Here is an 18,418-nt window from a genome sequence, read left to right as displayed (position 1 = left end):
CACTGTGCCCTGCCATGGCCACAGTTTTGTGTTAAATTCTGGGTATCATATTTTATGAGGGGAAGCTGGAACAAGTCTGCCAAAGGGTGACCAAGATGGTAGGGAAAGTACATAAGACATTGGGAGCAAGAGACAGAAGTCAAGAGAGGAAAGGCTGTAAAGGAGATTTATGAGAAAACATGAATAAAAATGCACAGTTTTGTCCATGTGCATCAGTGGAGGAAATACTCATACCAATGAGCCATTGAAATGTCAAAGTATGCATCAAGTGGAAGATAATTTGGACATATTCTCAACAGCCATAAAGGGAAGACCTAGGACTGGTGAGTCAAATTTGCAGGGAGACTGATTTTGGTTCAATATGAGGAAGAATTTTCCAACAATGTAATATCTCATAAGGTATTGAGTTGCCCACATAAGGGATACTTAAAGAGCAAGGTCTGATTCACCACTTGTCAGAGCTACTAAAGAAAGGGCTCAAGCAGGAAATAAAATTGCATAACCTCTAAGTTTCCTTCTAATTCTAAAACTCTATACACCATATACTCATTAAAAAGTCATACTTCTTTTCTAATAATTGACTTTAACCCCTATGAATACACATTATACCTGACCATCTCTTCTTGGGTTTCAGATACTAATCCTTAATGTAAATGGGCTAAATGCGCTACAATAAGTGCTAGTCTTAAAAGATTACCTTATGGTTATAGAAATGCCCATTGATTGAGAATCGATGTCGTTTTATCTTCTGAGCTTCTCCCAGGGTGCGGCATTTTGATCTTCGTTGAATCATACAACTTGCATCACTTTTTGTCCTCATGAGCTGTGGTGTCTCCTCTTCACCATTTATAGAATCAGCTGATGTGAAGGGGAACAAAAATACGAAGGTATTGGTGGGCAATAATTAATATGATAGGATAATTGTACTCAGGAACAAAATAGTATTAAGAACTTGTGTTTGACCAATATGGAAGTAAGTTTTACATGATAACACATGTATAATAAAACAAATCAAATTGCTTACTATATCTGAGAACAGAGAGAGAGAGAGACAATTTGGATCTTATAACTTTGGAAAATATAAGTTGAAAATTTGTTATTATATGTAATTGGGAAAATAAAATATCTTTGAAAATTAAAAAAAGGAACTTATGTTTACAAAATCATTAAGTAGTTTCCTGGTTTTTATTAATATAATTAATGTAAATGGGCTAAATGCACTAAAATTGTATAAGAGGCTAGAATACAAGTTCTGTTATTCTTTTGTTCAAGTAGGTAGATCAAGATATTGAGTGGAAAAGAAAAGAAGTAATGTATACAATATTGTAGTGATGGGTTTTAGAACAGCCTATCCTCTAAAGCAGGGGTCGGCAACCTTTTTGGCCGTGAGAGCCATAAACGCCACATTTTTTAAAATGTAATTTCGTGAGAGCCGTACAGTGCTCACAGTGTGCGCTCCTGTAACAGTGCCTGAAAAAAAATGGACTTTATGGCTCCTGCAGAAAGAGCCATATGTTGCTGACCCCTGCTCTAGAGATTGCCAGATTTTTACTTAGAGTTTAGTCAGAAAATTAGTGGTATTTACTGAGTGACCTTTAATGGGTGTTATATGCAAGGGCACACAAATCAAATAGAAGACACTATTTGGGGAGATTTTCTAGGTCAAAGAAGAGAAAAATGAGACTCTAAAGTGGCTTGATTAGACTTGAGCTTGCCTGATGACTTAGTTTATACCTATAAACCCTTTAATCTGGCTCCAATTTACCTTTCCAAACTTATTACACATTATCTTACAGCTACATTGTATGTATCTTGAATGGACCTATTTATATACACGTTGCTCTCCTTGTTAGATTGATTACTCTCCTTCATGTATTCTGTGATCTAGCCAAATCAACCAACTTAATGTCTATCACTAGCAACATCCATCTCCAGACTCCATGCTTTTTCATAGGTGTCCCCCATACCTGACATATTTCCCTCCCACCTCCATCTTTTTATACTGAATTATCTTCAAGATTCAGCCCAAAGTTTCCCTCTTCCACAAGGCTTTTCTCAGGTGCAACAGAATGTAAACCTCTTGAGGTGAGCGACAGCCTTTTTTTATCTTAATATTGCAGTGCTTCACAAAGTGCCCTGTGGGGCTTACATTCTTGTGCTGGAAATAGTACAGAGATATATAAGTAGATACAAAATATATACAAACCAGAAATGTGGTTATGGGGGAAGGAAACACTAGCATCTGAGAAAAACCTTGGTGTGAAGTCACTTTTCTCTATAAAATCTCCAGGGCAATTCTATATAATCTTTTCTTCTCTCTGTCCTCTCCCACGTTAGCTCATGCATATAGGAAGTGCCCCACTTACTTGAGTCAGTGCCAGAGTTCTCTGAGGTCACTGTAGCATGAGGGCTTGACTCCTCGATGGTCTCCCTGGCACCTTGGTGAAGCCCTTTTCTGAAAAGATAGTCACCATGTTGAGGCTTTCTGTTGTTAAAAAACAGGCTTCTCATTTTCAAAGGAATCAAGGGAGATAAACTTCACATGTCAGGGACAAAGGAGGGGAGAGGACACAGAAGCCAAAAGCTGGCATTTCACACCAGGAGAAAAGGAAACATAAGAGAGCCACCATGGATGACAGAAATAAATCAATCTTTCTTTTTTTTAAGGGGATGAAAGAAGAGAATGACATAGAAGTGTCATAATTTAGGATTTAAATAAATGATTTTAGATAAACAAAAAAAGGGGAAGGAAGAGAAATGGGGGAGAAGGAGAAAGAAGGAAGGAAGGAAAGTTCAACAGAGCTAATTTCCAAAACAGCTTGACAAATACTTCCAAAAATGTGTTGCTTTTCACACTCCTTTGCCCTCATGGGACAGCTAGATGGCAGTGGATAGAGCACTGGGTCTGTGATCAGGAAGACCCAAATTCAAATCTAGAATATAGTACGTTCTAGCTACGTGACCTCAGACAAATAATGTAATCTTTGCTTGCCTCAGTTTCCTCATCTGTAAAACAAGGCTAAAAATACTGTGAGGATCAAATGAGATATTTGTAAAGCACCTTGTACATAGTAGGCACTAGATTAGTGTTAGTTTTTATTATTTTGATTTTGGAAGAATGGTGGGATCTTGGCCTGGGTGCCACTTAAAGATCAGACTCAAAAGTTTCTGGAATTGTGATCACAAATTCTGGCAAGGTGGCCTAACAGTACCAGATATTAAATATACTATAAAGCAGTAGTCATCAAAACGGTATGGTACTGGCTAAGAGACAGAAGGGAGGATCAAGTGGAATAGATTTGAGGTAAGTGACATCAGCAAAACAGTGTATGATAAACCCAAAGAGCCCAACTTTGGGGACAAAAATCCACTATTTGACAAAAACTGCTGTCAGCATCTCACATCCTACACCAAGATAAATTCAGAATGGGTGAATGACTTGAATATAAAGAGGGAAACTATAAATAAGTTAAGTGAACACAGAATAGTATACTTGTCAGAGCTCTGGGAAAGGAAAGATTTTAAAACCAAGCAAGAGTTAGAGAAAATTACAAAATGTAAAATAAATAATTTTGATTATATTAAAAAGCTTTTGTACAAACAAAAACAATGCAGCCAAAATCAGAAGGGAAACAACAAATTGAGGAAAAATCTTTATAACAAAAAACTCTGACAGGGGTCTAATTACTCAAATATACAAGGAGTTAAATCAATTGTATAAAAAAATCAAGCCATTCCTCAATTGATAAGTGGGCAAGGGACATGAATAGGCAATTTTCAGATAAAGAAATCAAAAGTATCACTAAGCACATGAGAAAGTGTTCTAAATCTCTTAATAAGTCAAGAAATGCAAATCAAAACAACTCTGAGATATCACCTCACACCTAAAAGATTGGCTAAAATGATAGCAGGGGAGAGTAATGAATGTTGGAGGGGATGTGGCAAAATTGGGACATTAATGCATTGCTGGTAGAGTTGTAAACTGATCCAACCATTCTGGATGGCAATTTGGAACTATGCTCAAAGGGCTATAAAAGAATGCCTGCCCTTTGATCCAGCCATACCATTGTTGGGTTTGTACCCCAAAAGAGATCATAGATAAGCAAGACTTGTACAAAAATATTTATAGCCATGCTTTGTGCGGTGGCAAAAAACTGGAAAATGAGGTTATGCCCTTCAATTGGGGAATGACTGAACAAATTGTGGTATGTCTTGGTGATGGAATACTATTGTGCTCAAAGGAACAATAAATTGGAGGAATTCCATGTGAACTAGAAAGACCTCCAGGTATTGATGCAGAGTGAAAGGAGCAGAGCCAGAAGAACATTGTACACAGAGACTGATACACTGTGGTAAAATTGAATGTAATGGACTTCTGTACTAGCAGCAATGCAATGACCCAGGACAGTTCTGAGGGATTTATGGAAAAGAACACTACCCTCATTCAGAGGAAGAACTGCAGGAGTGGAAACACAGAAGAAAAGCAACTGCTTGAACGCATGGGTTGAGGTGGACATGATTGGGGATGTAGACTCAAAACTATCACACCAATGCAACTATCAACAATTTGGAAATATGTCTTCATCAATGACACATGTTAAAATCAGTGGAAATGTGCATCAGCTATGGGGGGGGGGGTAGGAAGGATGAAGGGGAAAGTAAGAGCATGAATCATGTAACCATGTTAACTTTTCTAAAAAATAAATATTATTAAATGCTAAAAAAAAAAAAAAAACCAACAAATTCTGGCAAGGACACTTGGACAATTGAGGCAGAGTCACTTTCATAAAGAATTCTGTGGCTGTCCCAAGTCAAGGAAACCCAATGATTTTGAGGCCATCCCAGGAGGAAGAACATCCATCTAATGTTAATCAATAATGGCTCCCCTTTGTATAGGACTTTATTTACATAGCAAATGAATGCATTCCCTAGTCCAGAGTAGGTTTTCTGGCTATTTCTAACATACATCATTCCATCCCAGATAACTGGGTCTTTGCCCTCACTGTCTCACATCTGTGGAATTCCTTCTTTTCTTACTACCACCTCTGAATCCCTAGCTGTCTTCCTGGATCTGGTCAAGCGCGCCCTCCTATAGGAGATCTTTAATCAGCTTTCCAGCCCTGGAAAGCTATTTATTTCCTACAGGATGTAAGCTCCTTGAGGGCAGGAATTATTTTTTTTCTTTGTTTTTATCCCCGGCTTCTTTCTACTATCTGGTATATATAGTATGTGCTTAATCATTGCCAGTTATCATTGTTACTCTATGAGCCAGGTGGTACCCATGTTATAGATGGAAAACTGATGCTTAAAGAGAAGAGATTTCTGGCCAAGTCTTAAGAAGGGGCAGAATGGTAGAGCAGAACTCATCACTGGATTTGGAGTTGAAGACCTAGATGTGAATCCTGTTCCTGCTCTTCACTACCTGTAGTCCATGTATATTCTGGACAGGTCACTTAAGGGACTGACTGAGGGCAGGGGAGTGTCAGTACCCAATGCCTAGCACAGTACCAAGTACTCAGGAAGTCCTTGATACATACTTGATAACTTGAAATCAGTAGTGATCTTTTTATGACTTTTAACCAAGTCATTCCATTTTTGAATGTCCTCAATTTCCTCTCTCGTAATTACCCTCTACTTCTCTGGACCCTTCCCTTTTCCTGCTCCAGCTCTGGCCTCATAAAAAAGGTTGGATGAATGTCTAGAGTAGCAAGGGAATTATGTGGATCAATCAAGGGTGCTTCTTCTCCCTTGGCCCACTCACTGGTTTATACTTGGCAGGTCTTTCTTCCAGGGGGTGGTAGAGAGGTGGATTCTCTCATTATCATCCTGCATCTGGAGCCGGATGGGTCTCCTCAGTCCCCAGGATATATTGAGTAGCCCTTCGATGATCAGCTCGCCTTCTTCCTAAAGTTGGGGGTGGGGACAAAACATAAGACATTCAAGGCCAGAATTATCCAGTTTAAAGACTGGTCTCAGAACTCGCCCACCCCCACGTGCTGTATGACACTTGGTACGTGAGAGGACCTAGCAAAAGGAAACGTGAGCCGTGCACTTTCACATCTCATCCCACCCAGACTTGGCCAGAAAAAAGCAATACTCGGGATGAATCTGATGAGTCAGAATTAATTCGGGAACATAGCCGAGGTATAATCTGTCACGTACAGCCTAGCCTGTGAGGAAATAGAAATCTCAAGGTAGAAGTGTTCTTACACACGAGCCCAGAAATTTCCCCTTCCGACCTCATGAGTTCCAGTTCTCTAATGAGTTACTATTAATGGACTTTAAGCTGACTTGTATTTCCTATGTATGGTCCACTCAGTTATCTGCAAGTGAACTCCCCTCCCCTCCATCAGTCAGACCAAGAGCAAAGCCAAACTTGAAAGGGTGTCAGGATAAGACCGGAGGGAATTAATGTAACTGCATTGGTATGTGTGCCTGAATGAATCTCTAACCTACAATTCAAAGGCAAGTTACCCAAAGCATTCCTGAATTATCCAATGTTTTCAAATATCTGTGCCTTTATTCTTATGCACAGTGAAGAATTCAATTCCATTTCAACATGTACTAAATTTTATGAGAACTGCTCAATCAGTCATTTTTCGGTCATGTCCAACTCTTTGTGACCCCAGAAGAAGTTTTCTTGGCAAAGAGACTGGTTTTCTATTTCCTTCTCCAGCTCATTTTTACTGATGAGAAACTGAGGCAAATAAGGTTAAGTGACTAGCCAAGGTCTCTAGTAAATGCCTGAGGCCTGAGATTTGAACTCATGAAGATGAGTCTTCTTGACTCCAGACACTCCATCCATAGTACCACCTAGCTGTGCCTTTAGGAAGTCTAAGTATTGCTTTAAAAATAAGGCACTAAATTTAGCAAAGGGATGAGAACTAATGAATCAACGAGCAGTTTCCCTAATCTATTTTGTTGTCAGAGTCTATAATGAGATTTTCTCTTTCATTTAAGGACCTGTCTTTTTAATTCATTTCTCCCCCAGAAGTCCACTTAACTAATCCACCATTTCTGTCCCACTCCTCTCTCTCCCATCTTGAGAAAACAAGAAAAATAAAAGCCCTATTAACAAATGTCCAAAAAAAAGTTTCAGTCTGCAATTTGAGTCTATCACCTCTCCACTGGGAGGTAAGGAAGATATTTCATATGATGAGATTTCCAACGATAAATTATTTTTCTAATTTCAAAGGTGAAGCAGAAGATTAAAAAACAAACAAACAAAAAAAGATTTTTATTCTCTTCACTCAGTCATTCACCACCTTCCCCGCCCCCCTTCCCTGATCATGTACCACCCCTCAACTCCTAACTTCCTCATAATGAGTGTTTTTTACCAGATTTTTCTTCATTGACTTAACTGGGCCTCTTAAAAATCTCCCTTATTAGGGCAATTGATTTTTATTATGCTTCAGTGTGAGTCAGGCTGGCTGACCCTGAGCTGACTTTATTTCATCTTTCCAAAGAGGACCAAATTTAGGAAATTTTTTGGGTTGTTCAAGGATGGACAATTACCTTCTAACGTTCCCAGAACACTGACACTCTGTTTGGTCCCTCTCACCCCTCCCTTCCTCCAACACATTTTGTTCTATTTACTAATTTCACTTTCTAGGAATTTTCTCAATATAGGAAATGATCAAATACTGATATTGTACTTTTGTTGTTGTAAGGAAGAGAGGTGGTGTGAGAATGGTGTGGTAGAAAGAACACTAGTTTTGGGAGCAAAAGACTAGGGGAGGGGAAAGCCCAAGCTGCTTACTAAGCTCTGGACATATAGCCAAGTACTTCATTTCACTTTGCAGGGCCTCTGTTTCCTCAAGTGTATATTAGAGCAAGGGTCTTTAACAGTTTTTTTGTAATCTGGACCCCTCTGGCAGTGTGACGAAGTTAAGGAACCCCTTCTCAGAATCATGATTGGTACCTACGTTCATTACTGATGTACTAAATTCAGTTAGAGATTAGTGAAAATAAAGATGTAAAAAATTTCCTCCCTCCAAGTTCTACCCAGGGACCCTGGAACAAAAGCTCCTGCACCAAATGGTCCTAAGGTTTCCTTCTACATTTCAATTCTAAGAATTGTTTCTTTATTGTACTAGGGACACAGATTCAAAGATAAAAATATTAGAGTCCCTACCCTAAAGAATCTAGGTGGTATAGTAGACAGAGCAAAAGATTTGAAATCAGGAAGCCCCAAGTTCAAATTTGGCTTCAGACACATACTAGCTGTGTGATCCTGTGCAAGTCATTAAATCTACATCGGCCTTACTTTCCTCATATGTAGAATGGGGATGATAGGAACTACCTCCCAGAGTTTTCATGAGAATAAAATTAACTTTTAAAGTGGACAGTCAATGGCAAAGGTACAGAGATGGGAGACAGAGCATCAACTGGGTGGCATTTTCAGTTCTTTGTCATCTGGACCTAACCTATCTTTGGACTATTGGACTTAAGAGTTGGAAGGGAACTTAAAGAGCACTTGCAGCCTCACCCTCATAAGGCAGCTAAGTCTCAAAAAAGGTAAATATCTGATTTGGATGTGGTCCCAGGTTTCCTGGCTCCAAATTTAGAGTTGCCTTTCCAGGCTGATTATCTACTGCTCTTTGACACTCAAAGCTCTGTGAAAATAGGACGATCCACTAACTTCTGCCCCAGGAAGCAGCCCCTAGACTTTCCTTGATCTTCCAAGTAAGATATAGATCCTATGTAACCTAATCTTTTAACTTCGTCTCATCCTACTCTACCTCCTTGCCAGATCCTACCTCCTCCCCATATTAGAGCTACATGTAGAGTTATACAACTAATTACTGTGTTTTCATCTTTCATTTTAAAGAGAACCAGTGACAATCACAAGGGTAATGTTTTGACTTGGGCAAACCTAATATAATCTTAAACTAAGTTTAAAAAAGGCATGCCATCTAGGGATAGGGAAGTGATAGTCTGAATTATGTTGTCCTCATTTGGAGTACTTTGCCATATTTTCAGGACACTGATCACTTAGAGAGATATACTAGCATAGTGGAGACTATCATGCCATAAGAAAAGTGGCTGAAAAACCTAGTGATGTGTAGTCTAGTGTTATAGGGAAATCAGAGTAAGGGAAAGCTGGAAGGTGCACAAGTCCACTGGGTCAGCAAGGGAGATGGCTCCCAAACCGCTGTCCTCTGGGTTTGGCAGGAGCCCAGTAGAATCACAGCAGTAGCAGGTATAAATCCAATAGGAAGGGGAATGAGGTGGACTCCTGCCAGACCCAGAGGACAACGGTTGTGAAATATCTCCCTTACTGACCCAGGGGACCTTCCAGCTTTCCCTTACTCTGAATTACTAGCAAAGGGGGTAGATTCTGGTTAGGCTATAGAACAGGTGGCTGGGGATCTGAAGGTAGAGACGAGTGTCGTTAACATCTATTTGAATCCTACTGGACTTTGGTAGGAGGAATTAATTTTAAGACCCAGTAAGATCATCCCATTCCCCTTCCCCTACCTGTCCTAGTTAAATAAAATCCTGGTTTATATCTGAGTGGTAACTTGTCAGTTTCTCCCTGGAAGCCTTCCCAAACCTTGGACTTCTGATAACTGGCCCTAAGGACTATTTCATCTAGTGCCTAGAAAACCACTTAAACCTAAACTTTACCTATTACTACATTTTAGTTGGGAAGAAAAATGGAAAATCATCTTCAAATATTTTGAAGGATGTTGTATGGGAGAAGGATTGAACTTCTACTTTATTTCAAAGGGAATATAGCACAATAAGTATAAGTTGTTTATAAAAAATAGCTTAACTTAATACTAGCAACTAGACCTAACCAGCTTGTTCCCCCTAATCAATAATCTTCTCACCCTGTAAATGCCACTACCCTTGGGGCTCCTCTGCTAATAGCTAAGTTCCTACAGAGTCAAAATTATCCATGTTCATTTCTTTCCCAGCTCTTCTGACTTTTCCAGCTCTCCTTTATATGTTGTCTTCTCCCATTAGAATATAAGCTCCTTAAGGATAGGGATTGGTTCTTTTTCTGCCCTTGTATCTGTTTTCCCAGTGCTTAGCACACAATAAGAACTTAACCAATGTTCTTTCTATCTAGCTAGCTAGCTATCTAGCTAGCTATCTAGCTATCTATCTATCTTTGGGTTTATCTCTCTTTCTAACCTATCTATCTACCCATAAGTACAATGGCCTATCTTGGGAATAAGTTGATTCCTTCTCACTAGAGATTTTCAGGTAAGAGGTTGAATAATCATTTGTTGGGGATGGTGTAGAGAAGTGTTTGTTTTTAGTTATGGATTGGAATAAACGATGTCTCTTCATCAAATAACTATCAAGAATCCCATCCACTCAAAATAGTGGCCCCAGTACCTTCTTTAACTTGGGAGAATGTAAGATCAAGAGAAAAAGATGCTCTTGCTTTAGGATGTGTAATCTCAGTGGCACGCACATAAAAAATGCTTGGTAAATTATTATTGATTGATCTTATTTTCCCCAATATAGCTAAAAACAAACAAATAAAACCCTAATTGAATCAATTGGGAAATAGTACATCTATTTTGGACACCTTGACATTTGGTCTAATTAACAAGCTCTCATGTTGTGATTCATCCAATTATCTAGTTCACAAATCAGAGACAAGGCTAGCATAAACTTGTAGAAAGATGTCTTATGCGAATTGACAAATGAAACAAAGCATGAACTTCCCCTGTGCTCACTCCCACAATGTGCAGGTGGAAAACCATGCTCACTCTGAACCTTGTTTCTGGTTAAGCACAAGTACTAAATAAGTACCTCCTCATCTTAAGGAGGTCTCTTAGAAAGTAGCTAGGCAGGACGCAAGTATAACCTGTCAGCTAAAGTCTAGCAATTCTCTACCTGAAACAGGAATGCCCTCTATACAACATTTCTAACAAATGGCCGTGATTTTCATCCTTGAAAACCTCTAGTGATATGAAATTCATTACTTTATGAGGCAAAACACCCTTTTTAAGAAATAGCCCTACTTTTTGGAAATCCTTATATTGTGCCACGATCTGCCTCACCATCAGTCCTGGCTCTCTATCCACTAAGCCAGGGGTCGGCAACCTTTTTGACCGTGAGAGCCATAAATGCCACATTTTTTAAAATGTAATTTCGTGAGAGCCGTACAGTGCTCACAGTGCCGCTCCTGTAACAGCACCTGAAAAAAAAATGGACTTTATGGCTCCTGCAGAAAGAGCCAGATATGGCTCGAGAGCCATACGTTGCCAACCCCTGCTCTAGAATAAGAGGAACAACCCTTCAAAATCTAGAAGACTGCTTTCATCTGTCTCTTTCCCCATCTCTTGCCCCCCAAATTGTACTTCTTCAGGCTAAAACAATGCTACTTACAACCAGTTCTTATATGGTATGATCTCCCAATTCCCTCATTACCTCAGTCACTTTCCCCTGGACATGCCAATGTTTTTCCCAATATGTTGGACCCAGAGCCAAACATAACAAACAGTGCGGATATGGTATGATCAAGGACTATAGTCTCACTCATTTTAGAAAGACATTGGGAAGAGAGTGTAAGAAGACAGAAAGGAGGGTCGATCAAAGACTTGGAGATAATTCAGAATTTCTGTTTCCTCATTCACAGCTCTCTGCTATTTATTTAAGGAACAAATGCATTTTCTGGCTGTTTGTATCCTGAACCTTGAAGGCATGCCTAGTTCTGAATATGCTTGAAATACAAACTCGATAATAAGCCTGATGACAGACTAATGAGAAGCCTGAGACAAGGGACACAATGGAACAAACAGCATTGAGCTACGTGACTGAAATGGTTCCCAAAGCCACATTTTGCCAATGACTTAGTCATTAATTAATTAATTAATGGATACCGTGGCTTAGGGTACCACGTCAACAACAAAAACTTGGGATTTAAGAATAGAATTATTCCCTTCTTTTCTTGAAGAGGTGTGTGGCTTGAAGTATGCTACTGAAGTGGCTCTATTCCTCGAACTGAAAAGGAGAAAATCATTTAATTTTGTGTGCTCCTTCATCATCCTCCTAAGCCCAGGTGTTTGCTCTCTAGAGTTAAATATGTGGCTCAATAGATATATGCCTCTCTGTTCCTCTCAAACTCAGTGTCACAGCTCCCATTTCCATATCTTTGCATGCTGGCTATCCGCCATGTCTGGAATCTTCTCCTTGCTAACCTCTATCTCTAATACTCTTTTGTTTCATTGAAGACAGCTTACACATAACTTCCCAAAGGAGGACTCTCTCAGGTCCCCTGGCTGCTACTGCCCAAACTTCTAATTCTACCTACCCTCCATCTATTCTAGATACATCTTATATGCACTCATATATGTGTTCTTTCCTCCATTAGAATATAAGCTTCTTAAGGAGGACAGGTGCTATTTTTGTTTTTTCTTTGTATCCCTAGCACCAAGCACAGGGCTTTGTACATACTAAATGATTAGTAAATATTTATTGGTTGATTTATTGATTATGCCCTAAAACGTCCATAGATAATTAGACACATCCTATTTGGTTGTGCTTTTAGAAGAGTGACCTGAGGGCAACCAGCTATTGCTAACATAAAGACTCTGTGGGGATATGCACAATGTCAGCCAAGAATGCTGTCCCCAGGCAGGACCATGGAAAGCATCTGTTCGACTTGCAAAATTTGTTCTGAAATGCTCTAATAGTAACTCCATCACAATGTTCTGCTAACTATATTTTCACCTTCTCCCAACTTTTTATCCCACTCTCCCACCACTGCACAAGGGCACATTGATCTTTCTTCTTTATCCTCCTGGCCCCAATTCATCTCCTCGACCGAGTTTTAGTATTATAAATTGATGCCATGCTCCAATTTGAAAGAGAACATGGCTGTGTGACCTGTTTGCATGTCCATCATTGGATCCTTCTTCCCCATATATATAAAATCATAAAAATATTTTTGCCAAACCTGTAAACACAGAGTACTGAGCCAATTCTTCAACATAGACATGCATATGTATAATATTTATATATACACATGTATATATATATATAATCTTTCAGAACTCCTAATTTTTCGTTGTTTAGTTGCTTTTCAGTTGTAGTTGACTCTTTGTAACCCTGTATGGGGTTTTCTAGGCAGAGATACTGGGTAGTTTGCCATTTCTTTTTCCAGCTCATTTCATAGACAAGGAAACAAAAGCAAACAGAGTTAAGTGCCTTGCCCAGGGTTACACAGCTAGTAAGTGTTTGAGGTCATATTCGAACAACTCTTTATCATACATATATGTATATAGAAATTTGAGCTCAGAACACACATACATACACACACACACACACACACACACACACAATTTCCAAATGTCTATTGGATTATTTACTCTTGCATATTCTGCTATTCTCTCAGATTCCCCATGTTTTCCTGACTTTATCTTTCCTTCGCAACTAGCTCCCAATGGAGTCACAGAATCTTAATATTTTATTATCAGAAGGAAGCTGATAATCACATAACCCCTGCGAAGCACAAAGTCTGTCTCTAGTGTCTCTGCTGAGTGGCCATCTAGATCTAATTGTCTCTTTCTTTCCTTTGCCTTCCCCCCTATCTTGTTAGCTACCAGTTTGTTCTCTGTGGGCTCTCTTACATGTCTCCTTCTTTCTGATCACAATGCCACCACCTTGGGATAGTCCCTTTAGTTTCAGACTGGAGTTATTGCAAGAGTTTTCTAACTGGCCTCACAAACTCCACTTTCTTACCCTTCTACTCCATACTGCATATCACTATTCTTAAATATCGCTCTTCTTAAAACATTTTCTAAAACATCTCTACCATTCATTGATATTAAGTGGTTTCCCAATGATAACAGAATCATGTCCAAACTCAAAGACTTTCATAATTTATTCTTAACACTTGTACAAAAATATTTATAGCCACACTCTTTGTGGTGGCAAAAAACTGGAAAATGAGGGTATGCCCTTCAATTGAGGAATGGCTGAACAAATTGTGGTATCTGCTGGTGATGGAATACTACTGTGCTCAAAGGAATAATAAACTGGAGGAATTCCATGTGAACTGGAAAGACCTCCAGGAATTGATGCAAAGTGAAAGGAACAGAACCAGGAGAACATTGTACACAGAGACTGATACATTGTGGTAAAATAGAATGTAATGGACTTCTGTACTAGCAGCAATGCAATGACCCAGGACAACTCTGAGGAATTTATGGAAAAGAACACTACCCACATTCAGAGGAAGAACTACAGGAGTGAAAACACAGAGGAAAAACAGCTGCTTGAACACATGGGTTGATGCAGACATAATTTGGGATATAGACTCTAAAAAAACACCCCAGTACAACTATCAATAATATGGAAATAGGTCTTGACTGATGACACATGAAGAAACCAGTGAAATGCGTGTCAGGTGGGGGGGGGAGTTTTTGGGGGTTGTGGGGGAGAGTAAGAACATGAATCATAAAACCATGGAAAATTTTTCTAAAAAAAATTTTTTATAATGATTTATTCTTAACCAATTTATCTCTTCCAAACAAACTAGTTTAGTCAATGTCTTCTGAATATTCTTCACATTCTCACCTGTCTCCCCCTTCATCCCACAAAGCTCCCTAAACCTATAGACTATATCTCTCCCAATCCTACCCATCCTTCAGACAATATCCTTTCTATAAAGCCTTCCCTGACCTCCTTGGTCCAATGTTCCTTTCCTTTTGAAATCCCACAGTATTTATTATCTGTACCACTCATTTGATCACACCTTCCCTTAAGATTCTTCTCTTGTCTTGAAATATTATTTAATCTTGGATTATCTTTAACCTCTCTTTGCCTCCAACTCCTTATGTTAAAAATAGGGATATTAATGGCCATTTCCTCACAGAGTTATTGAGAGACTCAAATACAATAACAGGTAAAATCTTTTTGCTCACCTTAAAAGTATAACTATAAGTGCTACCTACTATTTGTCAGAGATGTGCCAAAGTGCTGTTTGGTCAGATACAAACTGGAAAGCCTTTTGGTAGCTAGATAGGGGGTGTGGTGGCTAGAGCCCTGGGCCGACAGTCAGGAAAACCCAAGTTCAAATCTGACCTCAGACACTTCTTAAGATGTGTAAGCCTGGACAATTCACTTCATTTCTGCCTCAGTTTCCTCAACTGTAAAATTAATCATCACACCTATCTCTCAAATAAAAAGATCAAATAAGACAATATCTGCCAAGTACTTAGCCCAGTGCCTGGAACACAGTAGGTACTTCTTAAAGGCTTATTTATTTTCTTATAATTTTATATATAATTTCTTACAATTTTCTTATAATTTCTTTTCTTACCTTATAATCAGAGATTCTATAGAATCTGAAATAAATAGAAAGTTTGAGGAAAAGGGAGAAAAGTTCAGAAGGAGAAACCAAGAAAAGAAAAATTCATCCAAACCATCTTTAAATATCAGAACTGATTCCAGGAAAGTTGTCTTTCCTAACCCAAGCTGGAACCCTGCCTGTCCCTCTGGTGCTTCGTCCTGACATCCATGAGGACATCCAGCCTGCTCGCTAGCTGCTAAGGGCTGTATCCCTCAGCCACCTGACAGGTGCAGGGAAAAGGAGAGCTTGGCTTGGAAATGGGCCCCAGAATAGTTTTGTTTCTGTGGGAAAGCTGTACGGGGGAACAATGGAAATCAGTTTTTAGACTATGGCGGAAAAGCTTTTATGAGCCCTTTGCTCCATTAGGGCAGAGGCAGCCTGAGCACAAGCCATCGTGCCAAGAGCCGGCCGAGCACAGCCTGATCTTATGCTGCTCCCCCTCACTGTAAGATGAACAATAACTGAATCATTGGGGAAATGAAGCTAAGACAAACATTTACTGAGAGCTTAGTGAAAGGAGCAGACCCAGCCCTGTTCCAGCCTGTTTTTCCTCTGAGAGCCTTCCTGAGTGCTGCTATTTTTAGTCCACAGCTGACAGTGATCTATGACCAGGGGATTGTATAAAAGGCTGCTGGGCTGCCCAGATTGGCCAGAAAGCGGCTCCCGGGCTTGCAGGCATCAGCAGCTCCAGGCACTCTGCGCTCGGGCCCCGGAGGGACCCTGGATCTCTGCTCCCTTACTGCCAGATCGGAGGATTCCCCTTCAGTCCTAAGGAAGCCATCGTGCTCAGCAACCTCAGAGAGAGCTTCCCAGCCCAGGCTCTGCAGGTGAGAGCATATTCCCTCGATGCCCTGGGCTTGTGTTTGGGTGTTTGTTTTAATTTATTAAAAATCATTTGCAATGCCCCCCGGCTAGAGCAGCTAGTTAAGTTTTAACAAGAGGCTAAGGCAGGCACTAAAAGACACGTGTTCGAAGTGTGTCCTGAATAGTCTTGCATTTGATTATAGCCTGGACAGAAACCTGGAGCCCAAAACTATGGCTCTGTAGAAAGTGGGAACAACCATTGGCCATTCTGGGCCCCCAAGCTGCCTAGCTGCCGAAAAGGGGAACTAGGAAGCTATTCCTATTTTTTTTCCCCATTCTATATGGGCACTGGGCTAACTACAGTAAGGATCCCAGGCTGGAAAGAGGCCCTAAAGGTCATGCCATGAAGTGACTTGTTCAGGTTCTCAGAGCTAGTGTCAGAGGCAAGACTCAAAAACAGGTGCCCCGAAGAGTTCTGGGCTCCTTGTCAAGAAAACCTGAATTCAAATAGTGGCTCTGACACGGACTAGCTGTACGGCAATGCACAGTCTGTTTCCCCACTTGTAAAATGGTTGAGAGTATTAAATATTTAAAATTTAATTAAAATTAAAAAAGTAAATAAAATTAAATAAAATAGGTTGAGAGGATTAAATAATGCATGCAATACATTTTGCAAACTGAAAAGTGTTATATGTAAATGCTCTTATTCTTGCCCTCTAAGAATGACCATCAGTGTCTAGCTAGAGTAAGAAAGTCCTGCTAAATTCAGCAAGCTAATTGCTCACCCTTCAACTCTCCTAACAGAGAAGGCTATCAGGGTCAGTGGTTTGCAATCAGGACTTTTTGAATGATGAAAAGATAATAAAAATTTTAGTTTTCATGTCAAGCTCTAGGATTCCTCCTGAACTATTTTCACAATTAATAGGTTAATTTTATTTTTTCCTATATCAAGGCATGAGGTCCAGGCTCCTGATTTCAGTGGCCCTCCTGCCAACCATAAGTGAGACCTCGGAGATGATGATGCTGGGAGGTACCCAGGCCAAAAGTGATGAGCTCCAAAGTGATCTTCTCTCATCACAGAGCCTTGATGACTACGTGAAGTCCATCTGTCAGCTAGCCCAGCCCACTTCTGTGCTTGATGGGGCCCAACGTCTCCCCTACAACAGGCCACGGAGGCCTTGTAAACTCAGAGGAAAGACCTTCAATGATGTGTCTCTAGCTTCACACAGTGAGAAGTCATGCCCGACCTCATCCCTACAAGACATCACAGCCCGTTTCAGTGGTCAGAACCCCACACTGCCTCTGGGCAACAACACTGACCCCCTGGACTGGCTTTTTGGGGAATCCCAACCAAAGCGACAGAGCTGGAAGGATGCTCTGAGGAGGACTGGTTCGGCCACTGACCCTTCACCTCTGCATAAACAGACTGAAACAGGCAAGTCCAGAGTCCCTCGCCGAGTCAGATGTGAAGCCAAAGTTTCTGGGGGTCCCTTGGTGAAACTGTCCCCTGAGTGGGGCAAGGCTTTGGAGAAAAGAACTCAGCCCTCTGTGTTGAATGCTGCTCTGGACAACTCTAGCAATCCCCACCAGGGTAGGATACCCCGATCTTTGAACTCAAATCTCCCGGTCATTTATGAACTGTGACCCCACAAATAAAGTCTCCTGTAAATAGCCTTCTATTGTGGTGTTTTCCTATATTATTAGGTTTCTTATCTAAAAAAAAAAAGGAAAGGAACATATCCTGTCTTTGCTCTCTTATTGTCTCAAAGTCCGTGCCCTGCTGGGGGTGATAATTTTTCCATTAAGAGCTGCATGTTTTTGTTTTGATCAAGTACACTGAAGTACGATAGTCTTTCCATTCTGATAAGTAACAATGATAACACATCTTAAGTGTCACTACCATATTGCAAATAGTTATTATGCCTAATTAACAGATGGGAATAATACTGAGGCTTAAATCTAAAGCTCAAAACAGAGTCAAAGATACAGGTGGTGATACTATCTTGGATTATGGTAAGGGACACATATCGTGAGATAACCTGCCCTATTCTTGGACAGTTCTACTTACTAGGAAATATTTTCTTAGGAATATGAATAGGGATTGGGTCTCTTGTGATTTTATGGAAGTAGGAGATAGAGGGAACTCCTGGCTGAACAAAAACTCCTGTCTACCAAGGCAGATTGGCACATTCTCTACAACCAAGGGTCTCAGAAAGCTGCCTAGAGGTATAAAAACATGCAGCTCATGCCATCGACACCTAGAAGTGGTCTGAAACAGATTAAAATATAATTGGG

General features: G+C 40.1%; 2 protein-coding genes across 2 annotated transcripts in view; one reads left to right on the top strand and one right to left on the bottom strand.

The window, feature by feature from the left end:
- Positions 1–18,418, bottom strand: part of RASSF4 (Ras association domain family member 4) — a 70,835-nt gene that overhangs the window by 15,195 nt on the left and 37,222 nt on the right. Inside the window, exons 4-6 of the mRNA XM_044659135.1 lie at positions 5,762–5,904; positions 2,367–2,455; positions 698–858 (exon numbers count right to left, since the gene is read on the bottom strand). Coding sequence (XP_044515070.1) covers positions 698–858; positions 2,367–2,455; positions 5,762–5,904 — 393 coding nt within the window. The remainder of the gene's footprint in view (positions 1–697; positions 859–2,366; positions 2,456–5,761; positions 5,905–18,418) is intronic.
- Positions 15,988–17,796, top strand: DEPP1 (DEPP1 autophagy regulator). Its single transcript, XM_044659136.1, has 2 exons — positions 15,988–16,146; positions 17,076–17,796. The coding sequence occupies exon 2, from the start codon at positions 17,078–17,080 to the stop codon at positions 17,765–17,767; it is 690 nt and encodes a 229-aa protein (XP_044515071.1). The 5' UTR covers positions 15,988–16,146; positions 17,076–17,077; the 3' UTR covers positions 17,768–17,796.

Source organism: Gracilinanus agilis, chromosome 2, assembly GCF_016433145.1.
Source record: "Gracilinanus agilis isolate LMUSP501 chromosome 2, AgileGrace, whole genome shotgun sequence".
In the NCBI taxonomy this organism is placed as follows: Eukaryota; Metazoa; Chordata; class Mammalia; order Didelphimorphia; family Didelphidae; genus Gracilinanus; species Gracilinanus agilis.
Note: the sequence above shows the minus strand (reverse complement) of the source record. Positions and strands in the feature narration are given on the sequence as shown.

Coding starts and splice junctions, on each gene's coding strand:
- DEPP1 (XM_044659136.1), top strand. CDS start 17,078: ATGAGGTCCAGGCTCCTGATTTCAGTGGCCCTCCTGCCAACCATAAGT.